Source organism: Lagopus leucura, unplaced genomic scaffold (genome assembly GCF_019238085.1).
Source record: "Lagopus leucura isolate 7727_CA_CO unplaced genomic scaffold, USGS_WTPT01 Super-Scaffold_100157, whole genome shotgun sequence".
Classification (NCBI taxonomy): Eukaryota; Metazoa; Chordata; class Aves; order Galliformes; family Phasianidae; genus Lagopus; species Lagopus leucura.
In genome coordinates, this window is record NW_024962334.1 from 18,539,946 (window position 1) to 18,567,356 (window position 27,411).

General features: G+C 40.0%; 1 protein-coding gene across 1 annotated transcript in view; it reads left to right on the top strand.

Annotated features, from left to right (window-relative positions):
• The window catches only part of JAZF1 (JAZF zinc finger 1), a 172,712-nt gene that overhangs the window by 75,007 nt on the left and 70,294 nt on the right, over positions 1 to 27,411 (top strand). Inside the window, exon 2 of the mRNA XM_042889197.1 lies at positions 14,897 to 14,969. Within this exon, the coding sequence (XP_042745131.1) occupies positions 14,897 to 14,969 (73 nt within the window). The remainder of the gene's footprint in view (positions 1 to 14,896; positions 14,970 to 27,411) is intronic.

The window sequence follows — 27,411 nt, forward strand, 5'->3', positions numbered from 1 at the left end:
TGTGTTTTTACGTTTTGTTCTTAATAAGCAAAAACCAAACACAATGCCCTTTGCATTAGAAAAGTAAACAGATACAGCAGACAAAAGGTGAAGGGGACAGGAGACTCTTGGTGAATTGAGCAAAGACTGAACTTTGTCAGGACCATTAATTAAGCTGTCTGTGGCCAAGCTGGAAATGGAATTTGTAGCCCTTGATCCTAGCCAGCACAGAAACCTCATTCTGTTGTTTAAAACTGGGATCAAAATTAACTTTGGTTACTTAATTTTCAAGATGAACTTTACATTAGTGGTTATAGGTTAAAACAGTGCTTTGTATGCAGTGTTCTTCCTATTGCCCATGAACAGTTTTTTCAACTTTGCTTTACATGTGGAGGAGTGAAGTTTCCCCTAATAATACAAAAATCTTTATATCTGGATGGAAAACAACATCCAGAATCTCTCTGTGACACTGGAGACCAGAACTGCATCCAGCACTGCTCGAAGAAACAAAGAAGGATAAAATACTGTGCTATCTGCTAGTCTGTTCTACGGCATCCATGAAACTCTGTTTCACATCTTAGCAGACTTAGATATGTTATTGCCCCCATGTCCACTATTCCAGATAATGTGCTAGCTGTTAGATACTCTTCTTCGTTCCTGTCAAGCATAACTGGAATTAAGCCCCTGGAAATGGACTCTTCATGGGTGCTCTCTTACAGAAATGCAACTGTGATCCATCTACTGATGGTGTCCACTTACATTTCCTAACATTGTTCTCTTGCTTTTAAAGCCTGAGTCACAGTGAAAGAGCTGAGCTACAGTTGCAGCTATTCCTCAGTTTCCCAGAAAATCCAAGGACCCTGTAACTGTGGCATGTACTGCAATCTTCCTTTCCTCTGCCACTCCAAAGTCACTCTTAAATCATAAATTCTTAGGTGCTTTAGTGTATACCAGAGTCACAGTTTGCATGGGTAACACATGAAGGAAACTACAGCTGTATTGAGCTGTAGGAAAAGTAGTCTGTTCCTTTTCAGTTAAATAAAGTGATCAACTGGAAAAGAAGAGCCATTTAGACTCTATGAGAAAATAAGCTGATTATCTTTTTCGTAGCTTCCCAAGATTTTCATGGCTGAATGAAGATGTGTGTGCATGTGGATTCCCCAGACCCCTAGATGGCATGCCAATCCTTTTGACAAATACTTCAGGCTATTTTCCTTCTGTTAACTTGATATGAATTAATAGAAATGGGGAGACCAGCTCTGGAGATGTTCTTCAGCTCAGGCTATTGTCCAGTTAGCATTCAAGAGAATATAAAATATTTTAAGAAAAGGAGCTAAAAAAAGCTGATATGAACTCAAAGTAAGATCCTCACAGGTCTTACTGGCTTGATCTTTTAATTAAGTAGTTCATACAGGTCTTTACCATTTCCTGTAATAGAAACTAAATTTGAAGTGAGTATTTACAGCAGTCCAACGTTGCGAGGAAAGCCTTGCTCCCGCCTGATGCTGTTCAGAGGTTCAATGAAAAGAATTTATGATCTTGGTTCCTTTGCAGCTGTAGTGGCTTTTAATGTTGCAAACCCTGCTGATTTATAGTCCTAGTTGATAGCTGCAGAGAGAAGGCTACTTACTGCGTGGACAAGGAGAATGGACTATGTGTCCATGTCTTTCCAGCAGACGCTACCTCAGGCGGCATCATGGCTGTAGTGCTGTGTGCCTGCTGTCCTGTACCTCTGTCCTAATCACAGAGAGTGTTGTGCCTTCCTGTGCCTTCCTTCCACAGCCCACTCTGCCAAATTTCTTTCACACTGAAGTCAGGCTGCAAGCAAATGTAGCAGTGGTTGGATCACATCTTGTACCAGTGCATGCTTTCGGACCTGGAAGCTGGAAAGTGATTACCCGAGTGATCATGACAATAGGAAAACTTGCGTTTTGACTGCTCAGAAAGGATTTCTCCTTACCAAAGCAGTACAGAGATTTGATGGTGTATTGTTTTTTCTTTGGGTTTGGTTTGGGTTTTAAGACAGCTGTCACTCTGGTATATTTCAATGTTACTAATTTAATAAACTGTTTTTCAAGCGTATGTAGATGAAAGAGGTACGTCGACTCAGGTGAAGATGGTAAGGAGGGATTGTTACCACATCAAGCTGGCAGGCTCAGTCTCTGAGTTGGAGATTCTTTGGTGAGGAGCATCTGAAGCTTTTAATGAGCCAGCCAAGTTGCAGGACTGCTTCTGGCTTCAAGGGTGGTGCTGACATGGGAACCCTGAAACAATGTGCAGCTTTTTCTTTGTTACAGAGCTTTTCTGAGCATCTTGTCTGGAGTTCATTGGCAGACAAACAATGTCAGTCTCCTGCTGAGGTGATTTGTTTAAGGTATTTATTTCCATGCCCTCTAATTCATGCCACCTTTCCCACAGTTTTCTGTCATAGAAAATATTTGTCTTCATTTTGACTAGGTTATTAGGTAGCCCACTGACTGTATAGAAAAGCTTTAGAGCTAGAATAAATTACGTAGGAGTTACTAGGCATTTCTCTGCTTCTCACTGCAAATCAATACTACTCTGTAGAGCAAGGGGTGAAAATGCTCACACTGGATTAAGCAATGGATATTAAAAGCTGCTAACATCCAAACTGAATGGAGAGGGAGATATTTCACTTAGCCTTGGCAAAGTTATTTAGAAACAGGAATAGTGAATAGAAGAGGCTATTTGGGAGGGACAAGGAAAAAACTTAAGGAATTTTGGAAGATCAGAGGGGAGTATTCATGCTGGTGGTCTTAATTTCTGTTGTAATCCAGTGATCACGCTTAGTCCTGAATACCAAGAGAGTTCAAAGCACTTCAGTCAAATATCTTGAACTAATCCTGGCAGGAATGCAGTTACATGGTCCTGATGCTGATATGCAGGTGTTGAATCTGGAGAAAGACTTGGTTGTCAGTTGGTTTCCTTTATTAGTTTGTTTGGAAACAGCACAGCGAAGAAGCTCTTCCTCTAAGTACATATCCTTTTAACAGGCCTTACCTTTTTAACCAAATGTTCTCTGGATGTGTTTTAAAGAGTTTGGTTAAACTTTTCAGGATATTTCCTGAGGAGAGAGAATTGGACTGTAAAGGAAATCCATCTGTTATTGTGTACAGTAACAGACATGGAAAGGTGATGTTTTTCTCTTGTACATGCAATTGCACTTGTAAGGTTATTACTGAAGTATGTTTTGAAAAAGGACTGCTATTTTTAAAGTAAAAAGTGTCTTTCTGTAGTCTGGTAAGTCTTTTGGGGTGAAATTATTTAATGCCACGTAGGGAGTTCTAAAAATTATGTCTGAAATAAATCCAACAGAGCAGTAACAGCATAGGTGAATACATATTGAGCAGCATGTGTCAGAGTTTACATTGCCTTTAAATTCAGCATCAGAACCTTTATTTACTGAATTACTCTGTTTTATCCCTTTACTAATTTCTAATAAGTGTATGCTATACTTCTATAACGAGCCATTGACCAGAGAATGAACAGTATGGAAGAAAAATAATACTGACTGCTGTAATAATGGACAATCCTATCAGCTTTTAACAGATAATTGCTGTTAGAGTAGCAACAGTAATAGAATTCAGGAGACACTGAACCATCACTTATGAAGTAATATTTTTTTTTTGTAGCAATTAAAAATAGAATTAGCAGTGGATTGTAAGAGGAATGTGCATCTTTGAGATAAACACTGCAATCAGGAAAGGTGTATCTATACTGTAGGTATTTATGTGTCGTGTTCTAAGACAGCCTTGCCTGACTTTTCAACATTCTGATGTCCTTTTTTTCCTACCCCCTCGTTTCCAAGTTACGACGACTTGAAGCAGCGTGGTGGTACTTTTTGGAGCTGTACTGAGTGAGGGGTGAGATAATGCTTGCCAGCAGTTTGCACTGAGAAAAGCTCAGGTGTGCAAAAATGAGTCATGTATCAATAGATCGTTCAGTCATCTCAGGTATTTTTAAGGGCATTGGTAACTCACAGTGCTTTGTGGTCATGCTGAGAAATTCATTTTTATTTATTGAATTCAGCATGGCTTTGGGGGTGATAAAGTGAAAACAATCTTTAAGAATGCGCTTGGCATTAAAACACCTTTGATTTCTTTTTTTTTTTTTTTCTTAAGCTTCTACTAAATTTCAGCGTTTTAGGCTTAACTGAATTGTGCGTGTCAGAAACGGCAGGGACAACTCCTCAGCCCGAGAGGTGGCTGGAGGTGCGCGGGGCGAAGTAGCGCCGGGCAGCCCGCGGCTGCCAGCGCGGGAAATGGCGGCGGAGAGCGGCGCGCGCCTCGGGGCCGCCACGAGGGGGCGCCGTGGTGACGGCGACGCGGCCCGATCTCCGTCCTGGACAAGGCACGTCAGTGGTGGAACGTGCGGGGTGGGTGTCTGGGGAACGCGGCCGGGCTCTGTTTGGTGGTGTCTGGTGATGGCACGAGGGGCGACAGGCGCAAACCGGAACACCAGAAGTTCCGTATGAACTTGAGGAAAAACGTGTTTACTGCGAGAGTGGCAGAGCACTGAGGTTGGCAGCCCAGAGCGACTGTGGTGTCTCCTTTTCTGAAGGTAATCGGAACGTGCCTGAATGCTTCCCTGTGTGACCTGCTGAAGAGAAACTGCTTTAGCACGGGGTTGGACTTGATCTCCTGTGATCCTGTCCCTTCCAACACCTGCGATTCAGTGACTGTGTGAAGCAGCAGACCAACAGGTGACCTCTTACATCACCTTCAGTGAGTCACAGGAAGGGTACTTAGTGTCTCCTTGTAAAACAGCCTTCTCTCAAAACAAAGAAAACAAACATGGAACAACTGCTTTGTGCAAGGCTTTGATGGCACAGTAAATAACGTACAGTAAGCAGTTTTCCTTTTGGTTCCTGGTGAATCACAGAATCACGGTATTGGAAGGGACCTCATGAGATTGTGTCCAACCCCCCCTAGAGCAGGTTCCTTACAACTGGTCACACAGGTAAGCATCCAGGTGGGTCTTGAATATCTCTGTAGGAGACCACATCCTCTTTGGGCAGCCTGTTCCAGTGCTACATCAGCCTTACAGTAAAGAAGTTCTGCTGTGTTTGTCTGGAACTTCCTGTTTCAGGAAGTGTTCAGATTTTAGGACATTGCTCCTTGTCCTTTTGCACCACTGAGAAGAGCCTGGTCTCATCCGTTTGCCTACCACCTGCCTTCAGGTATTTATAAATATTAATAAGTTCCCCTCACAGTTGTCTTTTCCCCAGGCTGAACAGACCCAGGTTACTCAGCCTTTGCTCATATGGGAGATGCTCTAGGCTCTTTACCATCTTTGTGGCCCTCTGATGAACTCCTTCTTAGGAGGTCCCAGTCTTTTTTGAACTAGGGAGCCCAGAACTGGACACAGTAAAGATATTTATGTAGGTTGCTCTGAAAGTAATGCCTCCTGTTTATTTCTTTGGAAACTGTAGCAGCTACAAAGAGTGAAATAACGCTATGTGATAGAGCCAACTCTCAGGTACAAAACGTTATTTTTTTTGATCGATCACCACCATTAATTAGGCGTTTTTGTCAGTGATGAGCAAGTGCTTGCATTCTATACTCATAAACATCTACACAAACAGAGGTGACCCATAGTTCCATAGCTGCTTTGATGGCATCATTGCTAGAAAAACATTGTCCATGCAGTTCAACTTTCACTGTGTGCACATACGCTGTTTGGTCTCTATAAATATTCAGCAAGCATCAGTGGATAGCAATGGTTACCATTTTTTCACATGGAAGAATTCAGTGGCACATCTCTGCTTTGCACACGCTTCCATGTCAGACACCTTTCTGTGAGTCTGCCCACAGCAATAATACGTAATGGAATATTGGTGGAAAGGTTCAGCTCCTCCTCAACTCTACTGCCGTAAGACCAATGTTTGCCTCTGACATCGTAGGCCAACATAATAAAATAATGCATTATTTTTGGAGCAGCCTTCATATGCATTAAATACATTGCCTGAGGTGGTAGATGTTAGTGTTTCCAGCCAAATTTAGAAGCAGCCTGTTTTCAATGACACTTGAAAATTTAGTGCTACGTTGATCGTCTGAAATGAAGATCTTCTGACATTGCGGATGAAATATGTGTCACTGAAGTTCAGTTGTGGTTTAGTTGGCCATGGAGTTGGGATATAATTATATTATTTTAACTCCTGGAGATCATTACTACTTTGGGAAATAAAGCCCCCAAGCATCAGAACTGTCAAGATATATATTTTGAACTTTTATTTAAAGTAATACTGGGTTTTATTTATTTTGGAATGCTTAGCCAGGTTTTCATTATTAAAACTAGACTAAAACAAGGCTTTGAGTATTTGAGTAATGATAATAAAAAGGCAAAACACCAACCTATAAATTTTCAAAAATTTTTAATAGGAAAACTAGCTATTTTGAAATAACTGCTTGCTTTATGCAAAACTGTTTATCCTGGAATATGGATTTAAGCATGTACTCACCTTGCACACTTGATTTGAGAAGGCACAGGCTTCCTGTGTTTTTTGTTAAAATTGCTCTTCTGGTAGTTACCAGGTTTTGCCCAAAAAAGGCCAGTCTTCCCAGCAGATTTGCCCAGGCCAGAACCTGGTTCTCATAACAACCCACTAAATTCAACCCTAAATCAGCCTGCTGCCAACTCAAAAAATTATTTCCTCATAATTTTGGCAAAATGCTGAACATAAGACAAATGTTCCTCCTTTTTTTTTTTTTTTTTTTAACTTCAAAATGTAATGGGAAATGATGTAGTGGAGAAATGTGTGAATTTTGGAAATAGGGGCGTTTTGCCTGAGCACCTAGAAAATTTGTGTCAAGGGCTGAGTCTGCATTGGAAAGTAACCTCCAGCCTTTTCCCCCCTTTGTCTCCAGGCTGTCAGCGCAAGGAATGAAAAATGCTTTCCCTGACCAACATCCCCATATCTGCTCGCCCCGGGGGTGGTCACAGCTATGCTGGCAGAGTTTTTTTACTGGCCTCCTGTGTCACTCAGTGAGGCGATACAACTCTGTCAACAGAAGGCCTTTTGATGTACTCTCGCTGTGTCCCCATCAGAGGGCTCTGCCAGCATAGCTGTGCTCTTGCAGCTAGTGCAGAGGGCAGGGAGCGAGGCCAGCGTGAAGAAAAGAGCATCGTGCTGATGTGTGTGTAATGGTGGGAGTGCTGTGTTATGAAGCTGACCTTATCAGTTTCAGAGCAGAATAATACCTCTGAATTATGACTTTTTAAATTATTATTTTGGGGGGACTCCAGGTTTGGATGAATGAGAGGGGTTTGGCTTTCCACAGTATGTGCATTTTTAAAACTGACAAAAGACACTGGTCATAGCGTGGTGAGGAAGGAAAAATAAAGGCTCATTTCATTATTGAAATGTGGTCATTTAGGGAGTACTTACATTGCATGTTATGTCCTTTGTGTTCACTTGACTGTTAAGTGAGAATTGACCTTTTATTTTAGCACTCTGCTGTGCCACCTCCTGCAATTATTTGATTTGAATTAAATGCTGGAAAATTTAGTGAAAATGGCATTCTAATTTTTCTCTATTTCAAGCTTCATTAAGTATATTTGCACTTTGGAGTTGCAAGCAAGATGTTAACATTTCAAATGCTTAAAAATGGAATACATCTCAGATTTTAAAAAGTAAAATAAAATAGCAGCAGACTCATGGTCTTTCCCTCCTCTTGGGGGACTTTCCCAGCTCTCTGCTTGTCTCCTATTGATCTGATTAATGACTGTTTTACTTGTTTAAAATAACCATCAATTATTGCATTTGATTACAGCAATAATTAAATGTTTCAAATAAGATCTAATTAACATAAGTGGCAAAGCATCGTAGCATGTGAAATGTGTGTGTTCACTACATCTGAAAGATCACGAGACACCTTTTTGATGTTTGTAGCTCTGCAGCTTAGTTGCTGGCAATTACTTCCCATCTGAACAGAAATCGGGTATCTGATTTACAGTGTTGCTTTTATATACTGAGACATGAGCTACCGAGGATATTGTAAGGATCCTTGTAATCACAGTGCACAATAATGTTCTCCTAGCTAATTAAGGTTGTGCTCTTCTGCACAGCTCCCTGCTTCGTAGACTGCAGGTCTTTTAGGTGGGCGTTTGGAGAAGGAGCTGCATCAGAGATGCAAGGGTGGGAAGGGATCTTTTGTGTTCTGCTCAGGATGCAGGTGGCCCTCGAGCTTCCCACTGAGAACACTTGTAGAATATGGTACCTTTTTATATGAAAAATTTCACAAATATTATGCTTGATTCATAGGACTGTAAGTTGATGTCTGCAGAGTCAAGTCTCTCGCTTTACAACTCCAAGCAAATTCTGGTGAACCAAATTGCCTCGTTAAGAAATGAACAGATAAGTTGCTTAGGTCTGTCCATTGCCTCTTGCTAGACTTCTTACTCTTACGTGTTTGATACTGTGCAGCCTTGAGTAACACAAATCTCTTGGGGGATAGAGGAATGAAAAATCTTTTGTTTTCTGGCAAGGAAAAACTGTTCTCAAGTCAGTAGGTTGTCTGTAATAAGGACCACAAAAGTAGCAAAGTAGTATAATTTCAGACAAATGAGGATGTGGCTTAGTTGATCAAGTGTTTGGGTTGGGAACTTCCGTTCTGCTCCTATTTGTGTGTTGTGTTATTTATATATAATATATATAGCACTGGAAAGTTATGCACACCCTCATTTTTCACTTTAATTGCCTATTCGAAGACAGTGTGACGGATCCAAAGGTTGCTTTTAGCAGCTGAGGAGCACTGCAGTTGCTTACCAGTATGCAGTAATTAACTTAATTGCAGAAATTTCAACATTTTAAAGAATCTGTGTCAATGATTGTACTGTGTTCTTTTCTATTATCTAAATCAGTAATACCTTTTTCTTATGTGTGGCTATATTACAAATCAATTCTCTTTAATGCGTTTTTTGTTTTTTCTTAGTGAAAGATACTTTTCAGGACATTAGTCACTGTATTGTTTGCCTTTGTTTGGTTATTTGTTTTTTAAATTAAAAGCTGGAAGTGTCACATGATCTACTCAGTTGTGTTCTGGGTGATCTACCGTTTTTAGCCTGTAATCCTTTCAGTAATGTATTAAGTTAGTACATTTGAAGCCGTAATGAAAGCCTAGTTTGTCTGGATTATGGGAGGTATAGGATGGCTGTTGTTTCTGAGAGTTCAAGTCTGAATTCAGTGGTGGCAGCTAGCAAGGAAGAAGCATCATTGCACAGTAGTAGTGTCATATAAAACATGTTCTACTGTTCTGTTTGCTGTCAGACTAAAGCAGAGATTTATTTCTGTGCAGTTAACTAAAGTAACATAAATTATCTCAGTGTCCAGCAAAAAAAAAAAAGCTTTCTTAGACCGAAAAGCTATGATTTTTTTGTCTTATTTTATTTGCATTATAACCATAGAACCATAGAATTGTGTGGGTTGGAAGGGACTGCAGCAGTGAATTGTTGCTGTTTGTTGTGGTCTTCCTGAGTTTTCCGTGGTTTAATTTTCAGCTGCTTTTGAACATCTTTATCCTCTGTTTTTGAATGGTCCCCCTTGCAGTGGCATCCTGATACAGGGAATTTTGTACTAAAAAGTAGTATGGAGCTTCCATCATTCACTGGAAAGTTGAAAGATGAAATAAATAGCGTTCTCTTTTTTGAACTTGCCCGAACATAGCTTTCTGAGTCATCTATTCAGTGATAGCTCAATCTGGAAATGTGGAAGCATTTAGCATCTAATCTGTTTTTCACATTTTAAGTCCATCTCGCTGGCACTCTGGTCATGGAAAAAAGCTTCTCAATATTAAAAAAATAAAAATAAAAATAGTGAAGGTGTCCCTGAAGTCAAGTGGGTTTAAAACTCTTGCAGACTCGTGGTATTTATCTGCAGTGTCCTGTCCCTGAGGTGCAGAGCACTGTCTGCTGTAACACACTGCTTCCCTTTTAGAGACGATGGAAGATGAAGATGTGTTACATGGAGCAAAGTATGTGCAGCAGTCTGTGTTAGATTAGGGGTGTTGCTCTTAACTGGACAAGCTTTGAATGCGTGTGTTGTAAGTTGAAAAGCTGAAGATATTTTTTCTGTTAAAGATACTACTCAGGTACCAGGTGAATGTCTGTGAAATCGCTGTTGTCTGTGAATCTGAAGACTGTGATCACAGAGGACCTGAATAGCACTGCATCTGGAATTGAAACTGTGAAATTCCTAGTGGCTTCCTTGCAGTGGGAGTTTTGGGCTGGGAACAGTTTCCAGTAACACTGAATTTATCTGTTTCTAGCTTTTTAAGCTATGTCCATATAAGACCAATTATGGACTTTGGAAGAAGCCAACAGAAATGTTTCCCTTGGCATCATTAGTGAAGCGAGCTGGTTTCACGGGAAGTGTAGGTTTTAATTAATTAGCTGAGCAGCCTTATATCAACCAGTTTTTAAGGCCAAGTGAAATACAAGACAGACACTCTGCAAACCCAGTGGTGGGTGCATGGGATGTCTGTAGGACTGTTCTAGCAAGCAAGAGTGGGATGGGAGAACTTCTGTATGTGCTGTTCCGTTCCATTTTATGTGCGTGCACCGATCTTGCACAAAAAAAGGTGTGATTATCATAAAAAACTCTAAGTGACTTTGGGAGATGGGTCAACCATTTTTCTTTAAGCTATGGTTTCATCTCCCCTCTCCCCCCCAGAAATGTTGTATCTACAATGACAGTAAAATTTATTGGAGATTCTACAGCTACTGAAGAAACTTGATAATCCTGTCTCTTCATTTACACGTAGTATTCAGATGTCCTTCCTAAGTACCTGGACTCTTGTGAGTCTTGACCTCGGCTTCTTGCCTGTGTAGTGGCACAGTGGGGTGTTAACAGTGCTGACCACTTTGTACATAAGATGTTCAGGAGTAGCTTCAATTTTACCATCTTTAAGTCACCATTTTTATTTCTGAGGGCATCTTTGCCACTTAGCACTTTTCTTATGCACCACTTGAAGAAAGCTTGTGGTTGTCAAATGAAAATGGAAATTTGTTAGCCCTTGTCTCTGTCTTTTAAGATGAAAAATTATTTTTCACAGTGATTTAAGTGCAGAAACGTTAGAAAAATTTTCCCACATGAAGTTGTTCATTATACATGTCTTATAAAGTAAAGGTACGGCAAAACCTTAGTGTTCTATTTTGTTAAACAACTGAAACATGGCATGTATTTTGTGCACAAATGCTCATGGAAAAAAAGGTTCTATGTCTGATGAAGTCTGTACTTCAGATGGGATGAGCATGCCTTTTTATTATTTGCTCTCTTTAAAATACTTTACCAGGTCAGGATTTAGCTGCATTTTCAAGCTGCAAGCTGTTTTTCTGTAGAGTGAGTTGATTTAGTAATGGTAGCTTGGTTCAGCAGTCCGTGTTTCATTTGGTTAGCACATGCTCTGCAGAAATTCCTGGCTTCATTTGAGCAGTTTAAAGGAAGTACGGTGCAATTTATGGCGTTAGCCTTAATTATGTATTCATACTACTTGTCTGGTTGCCCATTACGAAGCGCTTTGTGGATGTAAGAAATTGGAGGTGCCTAATCCCTGATTAGTTAAAAAACTGTATGTCATGTGGGTGTTGGCACCCTCAAATCAGTCTTTTAATAGTGAGTTGGAGCACCCAGAACACACACAAAAAAAAAAAAAAGCACAAGATTTTATTTTTGTAACACTTTGATATAGAAAGATAGAGAAAAAAGCCAGCACAACAGGGTTTCCAAAATCTAGCACTGCAGTAAAATAAGAGTACATAGCTAATAAATAAATGGAACCCCGAGTGTTACAGAAAACATGTACTGCTTTCTGTCTTTCCGTTGTGTAATGAAATGAGTGGAACATAATGCTTATGAGAAGAAACAGGTAATGGACAGTGGGTGGCAGTTTGTCCCACTGGATTTAAAGTGATAAAACAAAAATAATGTAATAGCGAATCCGGAGTATCCTGTGTCGGCTCAAGAAGCCAGGCTGGCCACTTAGAGTAATGCTAATCAGCTAGGGTTTGGTCAGTCCCCTCAAAACCAGATCTGGTTGTTTCTGTGTGCTCTGTCTGCGTATTTTTCTTTCTTTATAAGAAAAGGAGTTCAGATTGGTCTGAGGCTGTGCTGCTTAAATACTTTTCAAGGAGATTTGTCGTCAGTGAGTGTTTAATCCATTAGAGATGTCTGTTTGGAAAGTATCTAGGTTACCCCTGGCTGACTTGACCAGCCTGTGCATGCTTGAAGAAACATTGACCAAACATTTTTTTTATTCATCCAGGCTGTTCTGTGAGCAGTGGGGAAACTGATGAGTGGACAGCGTGGGGAGAGCATTGTGTAAGTGCACTGCATAGGTGTTAAGTCCTGTGGCACAAGGTGAACAGGCAGTTATGCACGTTTCCATGTGGTTTCTTAACTTGTTTGCGTGTCAGGAAGATTTTTTTCTGGGAGGGAAGGGGATCTTGACACAAAGGCACCAAGGGTTGCAAAGGAAAGGGGCGGTGAGAAGGGCTGTGTGAGGGATGAAGGTTGAGGAGAGGAAAGGCGCTGAGGGTGGGCAGGGAATGAAGAAGAGTGCTCTGAGGTGAGAATTGACATTTTAAGGCTGTGATGGGTTGAAGCTGCCCCAGGGAGGAGATGAGTGCTCCAAGAGCAGCTGAAGAGACAGTCTGGCTAACCAGGCCATCTGTGTGTCAGATGGCACCTTTGGAGGGGCAGGGCTCTTCTGAACAGGTGCCAGCTGGCAGATAGCATACTTCAATAGCACACCTCTCCAGAAGTTACAGGGCTTTTTTGTTTTCATCTTGGTTTCTCTCTCTGCAGTGAGTGTTATGGTGGCAGGCAGGGGAAGAGCAATGGGCTCTTCAGCAAAGCTTTCCCTTTTCTCCCACAGAGAGGTGCAGCACTGTGGTATAAACCACCCCTAACTTTATCTCCTTCAGTCACAGAACTTTTTGGTTTATAGGTAGAGGTTAATCCCATTTAAGAGCTGGGTTATTGAAGATACAGTCACTTAACCATGGAGGCCTGTACGTGTGCTGAGGCAGTGTTCGGATAGTCCTGTCAGGGATCAGTGCTCTGCGGACATCAATGTTGCAGTTTCACGGCAGGCAGTGCCCTGCAGGGGTGTAGATCTAACAGAGTTCACCAGGATGGCCGTCGTGTGCTCAGCCTCCTGTGTGGCTGTGTTGTGTGCAAACAAAGGCAAGGAAAAGATCTTGGGAAGCTCGCTTCCTCATGCAGAATTATCAAGATAGCTGGGAAGGTAGCCAATGCTTTGTTGTCTTTGTTGAACTTAATGTGGAGAGTGTTGTGCTGGTAATTGCTGCGGGATTTCCCCAGGCACCAGAAAGGCAAGGAAGATAGACCGGGTTGCCGTCTGGGTTGGCACTTGGGCTTTTATCCTACTTGATGGTATTTATCTCTTTATGGGTGTATTGATAAGATGTGTCAGCAAATCCTAGAGTCTGAGCTTCCCAGGAATAAAGGTGGGAAGAAGGATTAGCATCAGTCTGAGTTCTGAGGGGCGAGACAGGGAGTTTTCTGCTCACCAGATACAGACATCATTGGCTTCAGGCAATACGGCAACTACTGCACCTACCCTCAAGCACAGTCTCCATTCACTTCAGTTAGAAATCTTCCTTATTGCTTATGGCAAGGTAGCTGAGACATTCCAAAATAAATTTTATCATGTTTTAAAAACAAAAACCACAAAACTCATCAGAAGCAACTCATGAGACTAAACAAATGTGCCTATCAAGGTAATGAGCTTCTTGAGATTAGCATTGCTTAAAGTTGCAGCAAGAAATGAGAGCAATCTAAAACACAGCCTAACTGCAAGAACTCTCCTTGTTTGTTTGTTGTTGGGTAGGTTATGCTTGTTTTTTTTTTCTCCTCCAAATACAGTTCTCCAAAATAAAAGATGACTAGCAGCAGCACTATGGGGAGCTATTTACTGAAAGCAATTTGTGTTTGTAGTTAAAAAAGCAGAAGTTGCATCCAGAACTGCTTTTAAAGTCATGCACAAAATATATTGTTAATGGTTTTGTGGTATTATGTGCAGGCATGATGCACATTTTCAGTTGGAAACTTCTGAAGACTATTTGTGCTCAGCTCTTAAAGGTGCCTTTCTACACTGTGGGGGCAGCACTGTATTTGAAACTTCAATGTAATCCTCTTTTTTTGTATAATAAATCTACTTAAGTTATGAGCATATTCCATGAGTTTCAGTTTGAGAAAATTAAGCTTTTCTTTTTTCAGATAAAAGCAAAACTTAACCGAAAAGGGTTGGTGAAAATAGTGATTGAAAACACATTATTTTCATTTGAGAGAGAAAGTTGGTACTTCAGGGATTTGGGCTGCATTTGTTTCAGGGCTTTTGGTGGTGGCAGTGCTCTGCTTGGCAGACATTTTGCTTCAAGTGCCTTTTTTTCTGACTTCTGATTGAGAGTTTCAAAAATAAGCTGCAGAGAAAGGAGAAAGTGGAACTCAGATGCAGAAGAAAAGTATCAAGTCCCAACTGAGGAGACATAATTGGTCTTGAAACATCTCAAAATGTGTCAACCGTGTTTAGAAATGGCTACATTAAAAAGGAAGAAAGCTTGATCCTTTTAGCACCGTAAATCATGGAAAGCAGTGAAAACTAATATTTATGAGGGGGATTGTGAAAGCCTGTGTGACAGTTGGAAATTACATCACTGTTGATGTTTCAAATTCTTGTGTAAAGTAATGCAGTACTGTGTTTATGAATGAATGAACAAATGATTGTGCTGTGCTAAGCATGCTACGTGTTGATCAACTGGGTTGAGCTATTTTCTATCTCTTGTTTTTGCTTATGCTACTGCACTGCAAACAGTTCCTTATGTTTCAGCATAGAAGCAGAAAATGGAATTCAGTATATGTATTTTTCTATTTCAGATACAGACCCACGTGTATTAGAGAAACAAGAACTTCAGCAGCCAACCTATGTTGCTCTAAGTTACATTAACAGGTAAGTATGGTTCTTTTTCAAGTATAAGTGATCATGTTTTGCACAGTATGTGTGGATATGCATATGCCAAAAGGGGATTCCTGAGTATTGCACTTCATTTTCTGTTATATGACACGGTGATAGTACCTGTTTTGCGAAGACAGTTGAATTAAAATTCAACTAAGTTGTGAACCACTTCAGTGTAGGGCATAAAGTAGCCCTTTTGCAGTAGTGCTCAAATACTTAAGGGATGAGGCTGCCAGACCTGTGTAACCTAAGACATGAAAATAATTAAGAATCTTAACATTTTTTAAAGCGTTCACCTAAATAACAGAAAATAGATTTGGCTTTTCATTTATTGAGTGAGGGCAGAAGTGAAACCTCCTGAGTGCTCTGCTGTGGATGAGCTGCTGTGTCTTGAGCTGCATTACAGTGAAGAGCAGCCTGAGCGCTGGGGGTTTGAATAATATTTCCTGCAGAGGGAAGGGTGTTACAGGAGAAAAAAGAAGAGGTAGGAGTTCTGATGTTCACTTGGAGAAGTGAGTAAATTTTCTCCGCTGCATGAGACTAGTACAGTTGCAAATAGCTGGTATTGGCATGGTTTCCTAATTGGCCAGTGGCTGCTGTTCTTCCTGGACACGGTCCTACTCTTTTAAAGCATATTTTGAGATTAACCATGACCCTTTTTAACACTTCTGTTGATCTCATGTAACGTATAAAAGTTTTTTTGCGCTATGTAGGCTTGGTATGTAGTCATGTGTATTGGTTTGCTTCTCTTTTTCCATTATATACTTGGGCGTTTTCTCTTGTTGCTCCTGTGGTTATTGTACTTAATGTGAGGGGGAGGAAAGTTTTATAAAAATTAGGGAAAAGCTGTGTTAAGACCATAGGAAGTGCCATGGGACTTGATTGTCTGATTCAAAATCAAAAACTGCTTTTAAAAGTAAAGATCCTTTGTCCAGATTTCGTGATTTTGGTATCCCTTTTTAATTGATTTCTGTGTGACTGACTCTGTTTTATTGCTGCCTATTTTACCCAAACTTTCTTCCCTTTTTGAGAAATAATTGTGCAGAACTAACTTGAGTACTTTTTAGAGCAAAACCCAATCTTTATTAACTCTTACTGCTATTTAATTATTCTTCTAACTGTGATTTAATTTCCCTTCTAAAAGTGCTGATGTCTTTCGCTGAGCCACCTGCTCTGGGCAGCTCAGGCTCTTGAGGGAGCAGCAATATCCATTACACTAATAGACATGCCTTTCTATTTCCCGCTACATGTGCCAGAGCTGGGTTCTGCTTTGTTGTCTATGGGCTCTGATTTTGTAGCCTAATACATGTCATAAACATGTTGCATACTGTTAGATATCAAACACCAGATACTGCTGCACTTTTTTTAAACCCGTGCTTTTATGGCTTCCAAGTGGAACTGAATTTAGCTTCCTTCCTGCTGTGACTTGCAGACCTTAAAACAATCTTCCTCCGCAGGTCTGTATATTCAACATGTTCTTTGTGGCCAATACGTTCTTGGGGAGCCGGGGAAAACACAGACTTGTGATTCTCAGGGCTTGCGAAAATTATATTATAAGATACACTTAGATTGTATACTTAGTGTATACTGATGTAGAAAAATGTAAAAGAATGATGAAGTGGGTGTGCTTTATACTCTGCTCGTTGCCCTGTTGCATAGTGGCCACTGTAAGCTAAAACAAAACATAAATCTGAGCTGTCTGGTTGGATAGCTGGGAGGATAAAGTATCAATAAAGCAGACAGAAGAGACAGATAAAGGAGTCTTGTTGACAATCTGAAATGTACTCTTGCATCCATTTCCCTTCTACTCCCAGATTATTTTCTTGGGCATGTTAATTTGATAATATTGTACATGCACTTAAATTCTGAAGCAGCCTTCAGGTTGTGGATGTCTGTAAGGCTCAGCTTCTTTCTACGCTGAAAATTTACTGCCATTACAGCCTTCAGTAACTACACACAGATGCCATTTCCATAGTATGTGATCCTCATGCAGTCAGATAAAGTTTCTTTTCAAACTGGAGGACAAAGTATAAATTATAGGCCATAATGGTTTATTATCTCTACATCAAAGACTTCTAATGGTCACTGGCTGGATTGCAGCAAGTCCTTTTCTCAGACAGAGTTTTATGTAGTCTTAATGCAGTCCCCAGTATTAATCAATGTTTTTTATTTGCTTTTTCTTTTTTAAAAAGACAAAATTGAAGTAAGATACGCTGCTGCAAAGCAGACAAAATTAATGTGATTTCAGTCTGTAAATACAGGAGTAGTTTGTCTGCAGGGAGTTCAGTGGTGCTGCTGCATGAGTGGGACACTGGCAGTGGTCTGTCAGTTCCTGCATACAGGCAATTGGATCTGCATCCTCCAGTAGTTCCTAGAGATGCTTCCTTCGCCTCCAGACATCTTCATATTTCTCATTGCATTGAACTACAGTGGTTAGTGTCTATAGCATTGCCTATTCTATTTCTTAAATTCAGCGTCGCTTTAATTGTAATGGGAGTGGATTTTGCTTAATCTTTTTGGAAATACATTCACCTCGTTGTGCCTTTGAGTCTGTTGCCTTGGGACTTCAATGGAGATGGCTCTCAGGTTTGCTCTTCTGTGTGGAATGTGAAGCTCTGGAGTTGTAGCATACTGTCAAGGCCTTTAGGATTGTGGGCTTACTGGAGACGGAGTTCTCATTATTTGAATGTTCTAAAATATTTCAGAAGCCATCTGGACTCAGCACTTTCAGATGGTGAGGATCAGAAATGGGAGCAAAGCTTGACTGACTGGAGTAAAGCTCTTTGTGCCTTCAAGACAGTAGGTGAGAAGTGCTATACTAGCTTGTAGTATTGGAAACATGTGCCATAAAAACAGGCATTTGGTATAGTTTCTAAAAGTAATTTTTTATCTTTTGACACAGAAATTGCTTTAATTAAAAACTACTTATCATAGACAGGAAAAAAAAGGAAACTAGAATACTCCTACAATTGAAAATAAACTGTTAATTATATTAGTGTTTCTGTTCTAAGTCACATTGAGGAAACCATGGAAGCAAAGACTGTTTTAATCTTAACATCTCTAAAAAGCTACTAAATACTTCAAATTACTTCAATGTTAGGTTCTTTTTTAAAAGTAGATTTATGTTGATGATCGAGAATATGAAAGAAAGGTTATAACGGAATATTTTTTAAGCATCAGTTGTGAAAGCAGTTACAGAATGCTGGGAATTAATATTCTGTGTTACCTGCATGTCTAGAGACCTTATTCTTGCGTGCAAACAAAGCCTGTGATCAAGGCTGGATGTCATTCTTGGGTCAGCGGATTGCCCCAGCCAGGCCTGACATTTCTACTTCTCACTCCCAATATTAACTAGCAAGATTTTGCCTTTGCTGTTATCATTTTTAATTCCTGTAGGTGCCAGGCCTCTCTTTTCCCTTTTGTCTTGCTGATCATTGACTTTTCCAGAACAGATTTCCCAACTTTCTTCTTCTTTTTAATACCGCTTGAAGTAAAATCAGATGTTTCTTTGAACACTTTTGTGAAAGGAGTGAATTGCTTATGAAGACCTAACTGCTGCAAATTCCTGCTGTATTGTCTAGCTCGCTAATTTTATAGGATTTAATATTAATTTGTAAGTTATCTTAAAAAGTGGCCAATCTTCAGGTAGCAATATATTTAGCATACATATGTTACTAATGAAATAAGAAGAATCATAGAATATTCTGTGTTGGAAGGGTCCCATGTGGATCATGGTGTCCAACTCCTGGCTCCACACAGGACCACCCAAAAATCAGACCATGTGTCTGAGAGTATTGTCCAGACTCCTCTTGAGCTCTGGCAGCTCAAAGCTGTGACCATTTCCTTAGGAATGCTGGTCCAGTACCCAGCCACTCTCTGGTGAAGAACCTTTCCCTGATACCTAACCTGAATGTTTTTGATTTAGAAGCATTGCTCTTTGATTCTGTCTACGTGGTTTCCTAGCAGGGCATTCAAGCCACATGATACTGGCAACTTATTTCTTTGGCATTGACATATTTTTTCACTAAGGCACTGAGTTGAGTAGTAGATAGAAATTTGAAGTCTTACTCCTTTCTGTACAGGAGTTATTTTCTTCCCATTGGTGACCTCCCATATTCATTTTCTGTCACTGTAGATATCCAATGATGTGTGTTTAATGAGTTTCCTCTGCAAGTTGGTTCTGAGTATCCCTTTGGTTTTAACTTAAGCATACTGTTCAATAAATCTACTGACTTACGTTTGTATAACGTGTGGAGAACAAAGATTCAATTTCCTCCTCTTTGATCTTTTAGGAGTGTTTAATCGTAAAGCTATTGACTGTCTTGAGATAGGACGTCATTTATCCTCTTGAGATTTCTCCTTTCTTCCTTGTGATTTTGATGTACCTTCAGTTGAATGTCAGTTGCAGCACAGTTTGGATTGAAGAAACTGCTAAAATCATGAAGCTGGAGAGACGTAAATGTGTTTCTCTTTGCTTACTGTCTAAATGAAGGTTCTTTTCAGGAGGCATATGCAGAATAGAACCTTCCTGAAAGAGTGACAGTCCTCCTCTAAAATGACTGTTCACTGTAGCATTCATCTGATAAACAGGAGGTCAGACCAGATCAGTTCTTCCAGTTCAGGCTGGAGATTTCAGCCTTGAATGTGCATTATTGGTAGTATGTTGCCGATTTATTAGGACATACTGCAAGGAAATACATATGATTTTTAATCTCAGAACAGTTAATTTGACTTTCTGAGTGAAAAAGCAAAACAAAATAGTAACTAAAGAAAACAAACTGACCTCTTCAGGGGTTCTTCCAACCTCTTGCATGAGCTGTTTAATCTCTCATCATGATTCAGAAGTAGAACAATAGAGACCAGAAAAATTTTTCCATTTTTTAAATCCTGCTGGAGATCATTTTTTCCACACAAAGTCCGAGCTGGTGAGTCCAGAAATCTATAAGCTGTACCACGTGTTTGGATTAGATGCATCCTACTGTGCTTACTACCACAGTTCTTGCCCTTTGTCTTGAAATTTAACTTCTTCTTGCTGTAATGTGGTGCTGTCTTCCTTGAATTAAATATGGTATCTCTGTGAAAGTGCAGTGATTCCTGCTAACTATTGATTCTCATCTGACTGAAGATGCTTCCAGTAGCTGCTGGCTTCAGTGCATATGACAGAATACAGAAACAAAGGGATCAAAGTAACACATCAATTGCCAGATAATATTTTTCTGTGTGAGCTTATTTTTATGTTTGCAGTGACCGAGTAGATCATGTGTTTTTATTCATGTAGCCATATCTTCATGCTCTGCTTTTTGACTTGTTCTGGAGATGGAACAAGACAAACTTCAGATGATAATTCAAACAAGATGTGCAGAAATGAATTTTAGTTAGAGTGAGGGGAATGCCTTTTGGTTTGGAAGGATTTATGCAGTTGGCTTTGTTTTCTCTTTTCTCTTTTTATCAGTTTCAAGCTAAGCGAAACTGAGGATTTATATAATGTACAGCTCTTTTATTTCATGTCAGCTGTAAAGATCAAAAAGCAGATTGGCATTTTAAGAAAAGCCCTAATGCCATGCCCTGAAATAGGAATTATAAAATGAATTGAAATGTGTGGGACACTGAAAGAATGTGTTTTAGTTGTAAGGTTGTTTTTTGTTTTTATTTGAGAGGTGATTAGCTTTTTTTCTGGCGTTGTTCATATGGAAAACTCACAGAAAAGAAATACTCGGCTCTTCACCTCCGATGCACACAGAAGTCTCCAGTGAAATAAGTGTTGCTTAGTCTCCACTGTTCCTTGGGAGTGTGTGTTCACACACTTCTGTGTGCAGTTCAGTTAACAGCAGAGGCATCAGTGTATAAGTCCCCCAAGGCTTTCAAGAGTCTGGTCTTTATGAGGATTTTCTTCATCTTTGGTCAAAGTGGCATACCAAAATTGTTGAAAAAATTGCCTTGTCTTTCTGGCACTGGATTTTATCTTGGCAGACCTGTTTCAATTTCCAGTTTTCTACGTGTATTTTTCCATTTACTCTTGGACAGGTCACTTCTTTATGGGGAAGGAGGGAAATAATTCTTTGGTTTCTTTCTTAAAAAGAAAACAATTCTGTTCTCTGATTCTAAAATAAACATGCTTAAATACAACCATAAGCAGTAGTAGTGCTTTCAGAAGGAATGTGTTTGCCTCAAAAAAAAAAAAAAAATTCACATTTCATTGTCATTCATATGGTGGGTAACAGCCCTCTCAGTATCGTTTCTGTGTATGCTGGCAGGAGACCCTTATTAGATTCTGCTATATAAACAGAAAATGATGATAATTTATAGCTATTTAACATGCTTGCAGAACTATTTAAAAACGGCACTAAAGCACCAGTTTCCACAGAAAGAAGCTGTGGAAATTCTGATATACTTTGATTCTAGACTAAGGATGATCAAAGACAAAACATTGGTGCACTAGTTTTCTTTCAGGTGTGACTGAAGACAAAAGGGATTAAACTAGGTACTGTTGGTTCTATCTTTTGCTCACAGAAATGGCTGTTGTTGACAGCTACTTTCTTCCTGTCCTTATTGGTGGTTGCTGTTGTGTTGTTCTTGATTTTTATTCGTTTTTTAAACCACTAAACATTACACAGAGGAAACTACGGCTTTCTAGGAAAGTTCCTTTTTATCCAGTGTCTTGCTGAAAGCTTGTCGTGACCATCTGAGCTAACATAGTGACTTATAGATTGGGAATTTACCATCCTGGGTAAGTTCCAAGCAGTCTAGACCAGCCAGTTGTATTCTTCAACTGGAGCCTGGTGTTTGTTTTTTAATCTATATTTTTCTTGTCATATAAAACAACTGGAGTTTTTTGTGGCTTTGGTTGTGTTGAGTTTTTTGTTTTTTGTTTCTTATGAAGCTTTTTCTAGTTTTAGTGATACAATTTTTAAATACTACTGATCTATTTCATAGTAATAGGATCGTTATGAAGAGGTGTGCGTAAGATCAGCCTGCAGCAAGACTAAAAATGAGATTTTAAAATAAATTTAGTAGTTCAAACTACTGCACATTATTTGTTTTCCTATACTAGCTTTTATATGCTCTAATATTGCATATTCTTCCAGTAAGGAGTGGCTCACTAGTTTGCAATTCATTGAATTGTAAAAGGCTGCATTCTGGAATAATTCCTGAAATGCCTTTGGGTACTTCATTCCCCCCTTTCTCACTTTTGTGTATAACACTTCTCAATAACAGCTCTTCACCCAACATTCACAAGGTCTGCTCAGTACTGAGGGCAGGAGGGAGACAGTCAGCTTAAGTGCTGTGTAACAAAATGGAGTTGTTGCACAATTTCTTTTTGTCTTGCAGACATTCAGAAACGCGGCTGCAGTCTGGAGGCTGCTTCCAGAGGCTGCCCTGGTCCTTTAGGGCAGCTTGTAGCTTATTCTAGAGATTAAGTGCACATGAGAGACTACATGCAGTGTTGGAGACTTGGCTCGTGAGGAAAGAATATTGATGTCATCTTCCGTTACATAAAATCTACTCCAAAGTGTTAGTTTGAGCCTTAATTTTCCCAAAATATTTTTGCGGTTGAGTTGACCTCTCAATTTGGTTGTGAGCCAGAAGGAAAGTTTTTGTATATCCTGCAAAGATGCATTCATTATCCCACCACTTCCTCTGTTATACTCCAGTGTCCAAAGAAATGGAGACCAGGTGGAGGGCTTGATGGAGCTGGCTTCTTCCCTCATTTCCTAATGAGGGCAGGAGTGCATTCAGCACGCTGACCCGGGAGTTTGCAGGCTTCCATGAAATGCTCTCAGAGATGGCTCTCCGGGACCTGGGGGCAGAATGGCAGACTGTAACAGTCATTTCACACCCTCCATACATAGCTGCAAGCAACTTGTGCTCTGTGCTATAAAGCCCCACTTTGCCTCCTGCCCTGGAGCTACAAAACAAGGAATAAAACTGGAGTCAGTGCCTGATGGGCACCAAACCTGAGGGTGAAACGGAGAGCAATGAGGATATGTATTATGACAAGGAGACAGTGAAGCTTGACTGCCTGGATTGTGAGCAAGGATTACATAGTAGAGAAATGTTTAATAGCATCAGAAGAAACATATGAGAAAGGTTCCCGTGGAATTGAATTTTGTTTGACTTTTCATTTAACATTGAAGCTGCTCTAACAAATAGGCTAAGTGCTATTAATGCTAAGGAGGAAGAAGCCCTGGCACGTCATCTGTGAAAAGTCTTCTACAATCTGGTTGTTTTTGCAAACATAGTATGGCATCACCTAATCAGAAAATAATTTTTCAATAGAGTAGAAACGTACAAAAACTGAAGATTTTTCCTGTATTATTTCATTGTTTAGATCTTGACCTTGAATTTTTCCAAAGCTCCTTGTTCCCACCTTGAAAAGGGATGACACTTTACAAGGTGATAGAAGTGAAGAATTTGCACAGAGAAGTAGAAGTAGATCAGAATAGAAATCCTTACAGAGCAATGCATCAAGTAGCACAGGTGTCACTTACCTGAAGGTAAGCATGCACACCCCTTGGTTCAGGTACAGTGCCACTTGGGATGTACAGCTCTTGGAAGCATTGGGGCATACAAGTAGGCACTTGTATACTTTTCACTCAGTCTAGCTCTAAAATCTGATTCAGTGTATTCTAATAATAGTTACTTTGTATGTTGGCATTATGCATTGTCTAAGTGACCTGTACTAGATTGAGGTGGCATGAAACTGTTCCACAAATTGTTTGCTTGAGTCCCTGAGCAAATGCTATTGAAAGGAGGCTTTATTTGGTTAATTGGCTCAGCTATAGAAAAATTATTCAAACTGATTTCATATTTTCTGCATCCTGAGAACAGCAAATTTCACGTTCTAATTTCTCCGTGAATTGAGAAAGGTTTTCTTTCTTTACTACTGTTGGAGTATCGGTGTTTTAAGGATACAGGCAGGGACAGAAATAATTACAAATGTGATTTCATCTGCAGGTGTAGATGTAGTCCATTTGGCGCATTCTTCTTGTTCTTCTAGCTTCTCTCTATAAAGTCTTTTTGTAGCCTTTCCTAATGTATCAGATGTGTTAATTATGTTTCTAATGAAGCTGTTGCAATGAGTCCTGCAGTCTGTTTTGTTTCTAATGATGAGGCTGTATGCTGCCTAACTCTTGGTACCTGACTTCTGCTCCTGCTGTCTTCTGTGCCTTTCGTCCTGCCCCCAGCCTCATCAGTCTTCTGCCACTTGTGTCCCTTTCTGTTGCACTCTGGACAATGCTGGCAGTGTGTTGGCTTTGAGGAGAACTTATGATCTTGGTGCATTCTTACAAGCTGATGAAGGGATGTTCTGGGTGGAGGTGCAGAAGAGGCAAATTGTCCCACAGCTGCATATAAATAACTTTTCTTTTTGGCCACCATCTGTGTCAAGGATTGACGTTGTGCCTTGAATCCATAACTTGCCTGAAAATACTCAGGCTGGGAATTTTTTGTTTGTATACCCTGTTTTAGTAATGTGGATACAAGACGGTTCCTCTTGACATCTGCTTACCCATAGTTGCTGTGGTGCTGGTGCATTCCTTGATAATTTATGGTGGCACGTTCCCTTGCTGCTACAGCAATGTAAAGTGCTTTCAGCAGAAACAAAGTTAGCACGCAGCTTCCTTCCCTGCATTAACTTTCGATCTGAGATGCTCATACTAAAGGATTCCAAAAGCACAGAAAACACCTCCCTCTCTTCAGAAAGGTGGCTCTATGTGTGCATGACCTTCCTTTCTATTATTTCTTCTCTCTTTCTCACATGCCATTTCTAGCTGATCATTATTTACCAAAAGTTGTTAAGCAGTTTAACTGTGTCAGCTGGGAAGTGCTGTTTACAAAAGGCAAACAGTCATACAACCTGATGTTTCCCATTATTATTTTTTGTTATTTGCAGCTTAATGTAGGAGGTTGGAAAAAAGTTGTGAAACCTGTGGTGGTGGATGAAATAAGTATGATAGAACTAAATGTATAATTACATTTAGGTAGCAACTTCTTAATTCTGCATGTGGTATGGCCTCATTCCTCCTGCACCTGGGGTTCAGTACATGTAACTGATCATTCACACTGTATGTTTTAAGGGCCTCTGAGATGTTCTGTGCATTCATAACCAGTTTTGAAGTTGCACATCTGTTAAGTTAGCTATGCAGTTATGCTGTTCTAAGCTTGAAACTTCAGATAGTGCAGTTACTCCACTGGTGTACATTTCTTACGGTCAGTAATTATTTCCCTTTAGATTTAAAGGCCAGTCCAGTAAGGTCCACAGTCTGGAATGGTAGGTACATTGGCTTCAGGTGTATCAGCATCTAAATCTGTATGGGTAATTTCCTGTTGCAGTTTCTGATTGACTTCTTTTACAAGCCACATCTGCATATGTGAGGTCTGACTTCAGTGATCTCAACAGAATGTTGCTTATAAGAGGTTGGAGCTGATTATCTTGTGACTTATCATGAAGCTTATTTTTCCTTCAGCAACATTTTTATGCAGGAGTTAAACCATTCCTATAACTGTTTATAACTTTCCTAACTAACTATAATAGTTTTGAGTTCAGACTATTAGATTTACAGTATTTTGCTTGTGCGATATGCAGTATAAGAAAAAAAACCTACATCCTTTCCCAAAAGTATAGTAAGTCTAGAGATTATTTATTTATTGTTTAAATATGGTTGAGGGGTTGTAAGGAAACATGGTTGATAATACCAGTTTTGTAGCAAAAGACCTCATATGTTCAATGAGCTAGGCTATTAAGTGTATTTTGGCATTGTATCTTGTGACTTATAAAAGATGTTCCATTTCCTCATTATTATTTTTCCTTCCCCAATCCCACCTCAGTGATGGTGTCGGCATGAAGAAAATGCTGCTTCCGTAAACTGACCTGTTTCACATCCTGGATATCTGAAAAGCATGCTGATTTTTTTTATTCCAGCCTGGTGCTGAAAAGGCTCACAGTCTCTCTGTAAATGATTACAATGGGGGGAGAAAAAAAGAAATATGTCACAGAAGTATTTCTTGAGAATAGTTTCTTGGCAAAAATGGTAATAAAGTAGAAGTCCATTAGCAGTGAGCAATTTTGATTTGTAACAGCAGTAATTGTATGCGTACTGCTTGTCAGTGCATGTTCTCACATATGGTATAAAACTAAAACATTGCTATCTGAAGAGCTCTTCATTTTTGCTGATGTCCTCATTTTGTTTGAGACATCGTTTATTGGGGCACTGTGAGGCTTTCACGATGAAACCTGAAACTGGATGAAACAAACCTGAAGGTTGGATCAAGTTCACAGGAACATTTGCTGAGGTTTGTAAGTCTGGGTTGAATTTGCAGTCAATCTGTGCTCACTTACTGTGTGTCAGTAGAGCCACACAAAGTGTATTGGTTTCACATGGTTTCAGTCATTTCACACCACTGGTGACTTCAGGAAGAGCTGGACACTGGTTGTTCCTAATCCAGTGAATGTGAACCGAAACCTGTGAAAAGTAATTTTTAAAGTAAGGTGTGATTAATGGTTGGAGAGTCCCATCAGGTGGGAGGGAGGGTGGTAGAAAGCAAGAGGCTTCTTCATGCCTGGAAGTGCACGGAGGAAAGGCAGGTGTAGGCACCATCTCCAGCCGTGCTGGAGAAAGTCTCTCGTGGTCCTTTTTGGCCTGCTGTGCAAAGTACTACAGCAGTGTTGAACCACTTAATAGGATGGGGAAAAGCTGATGACTGGAAGTGCAGATGATGTAACTTCCTCTTGTGGATGCATATATGGGACCTTCAGAGAAGGTATCTTGTCAGGAGAAAAGGAATAAAAGTGTTTGAGGGTAATAAAGGGTTAAATGAGCTGTGGAACATGGTGACTAAAACTAACAGAAGGGATAATTCAAGGCAGGATGGTACACAGAGTGTGTCCAGGAAGGATACTTCAATGTGGTGGGTGGGGGCCAGCATCTCATTTTGGCAGCTGGAAAGGGAGACACTGAGTTTCTCATCAGATTTATTTCTGGACCCTTATGAGCAAATGTAAAAGGAAAGTTTCTATTTTAGGTTGTCTCTAGTAAATGTAATCTTCTGACTGATGGGCATCTCTTAAAAATCTAGATTCTTCTTCCTCAGCAGATACTTGCTGATGTTGATGTCTGCGTCCCTCTTGTAAGCTGTCATGGGAGCAAATGGCATGATTGCATGTCTGGGACGTGGTATTACTCTTCTGGGATTATGCTGCTAACAAACAGTTTCCTTATTATTTCTCTGTCAACAATGTGAAATCAGCTTAGGTAGCACTTGAAGCTGCTGAATTTTTAGTTAATTTCCAGTATGTGTGAATGTATTTGGCAAAAGAAAATTCAGTAATAAATCTGAAGTGACTCTCAAAAGATATGTCTTTATGAAGCCTGGTTTCAAGGAACCTACCATACTTGGTGCCAAAGTTGTGGAACCTACTTGCCTTTTTGGGCAGGCT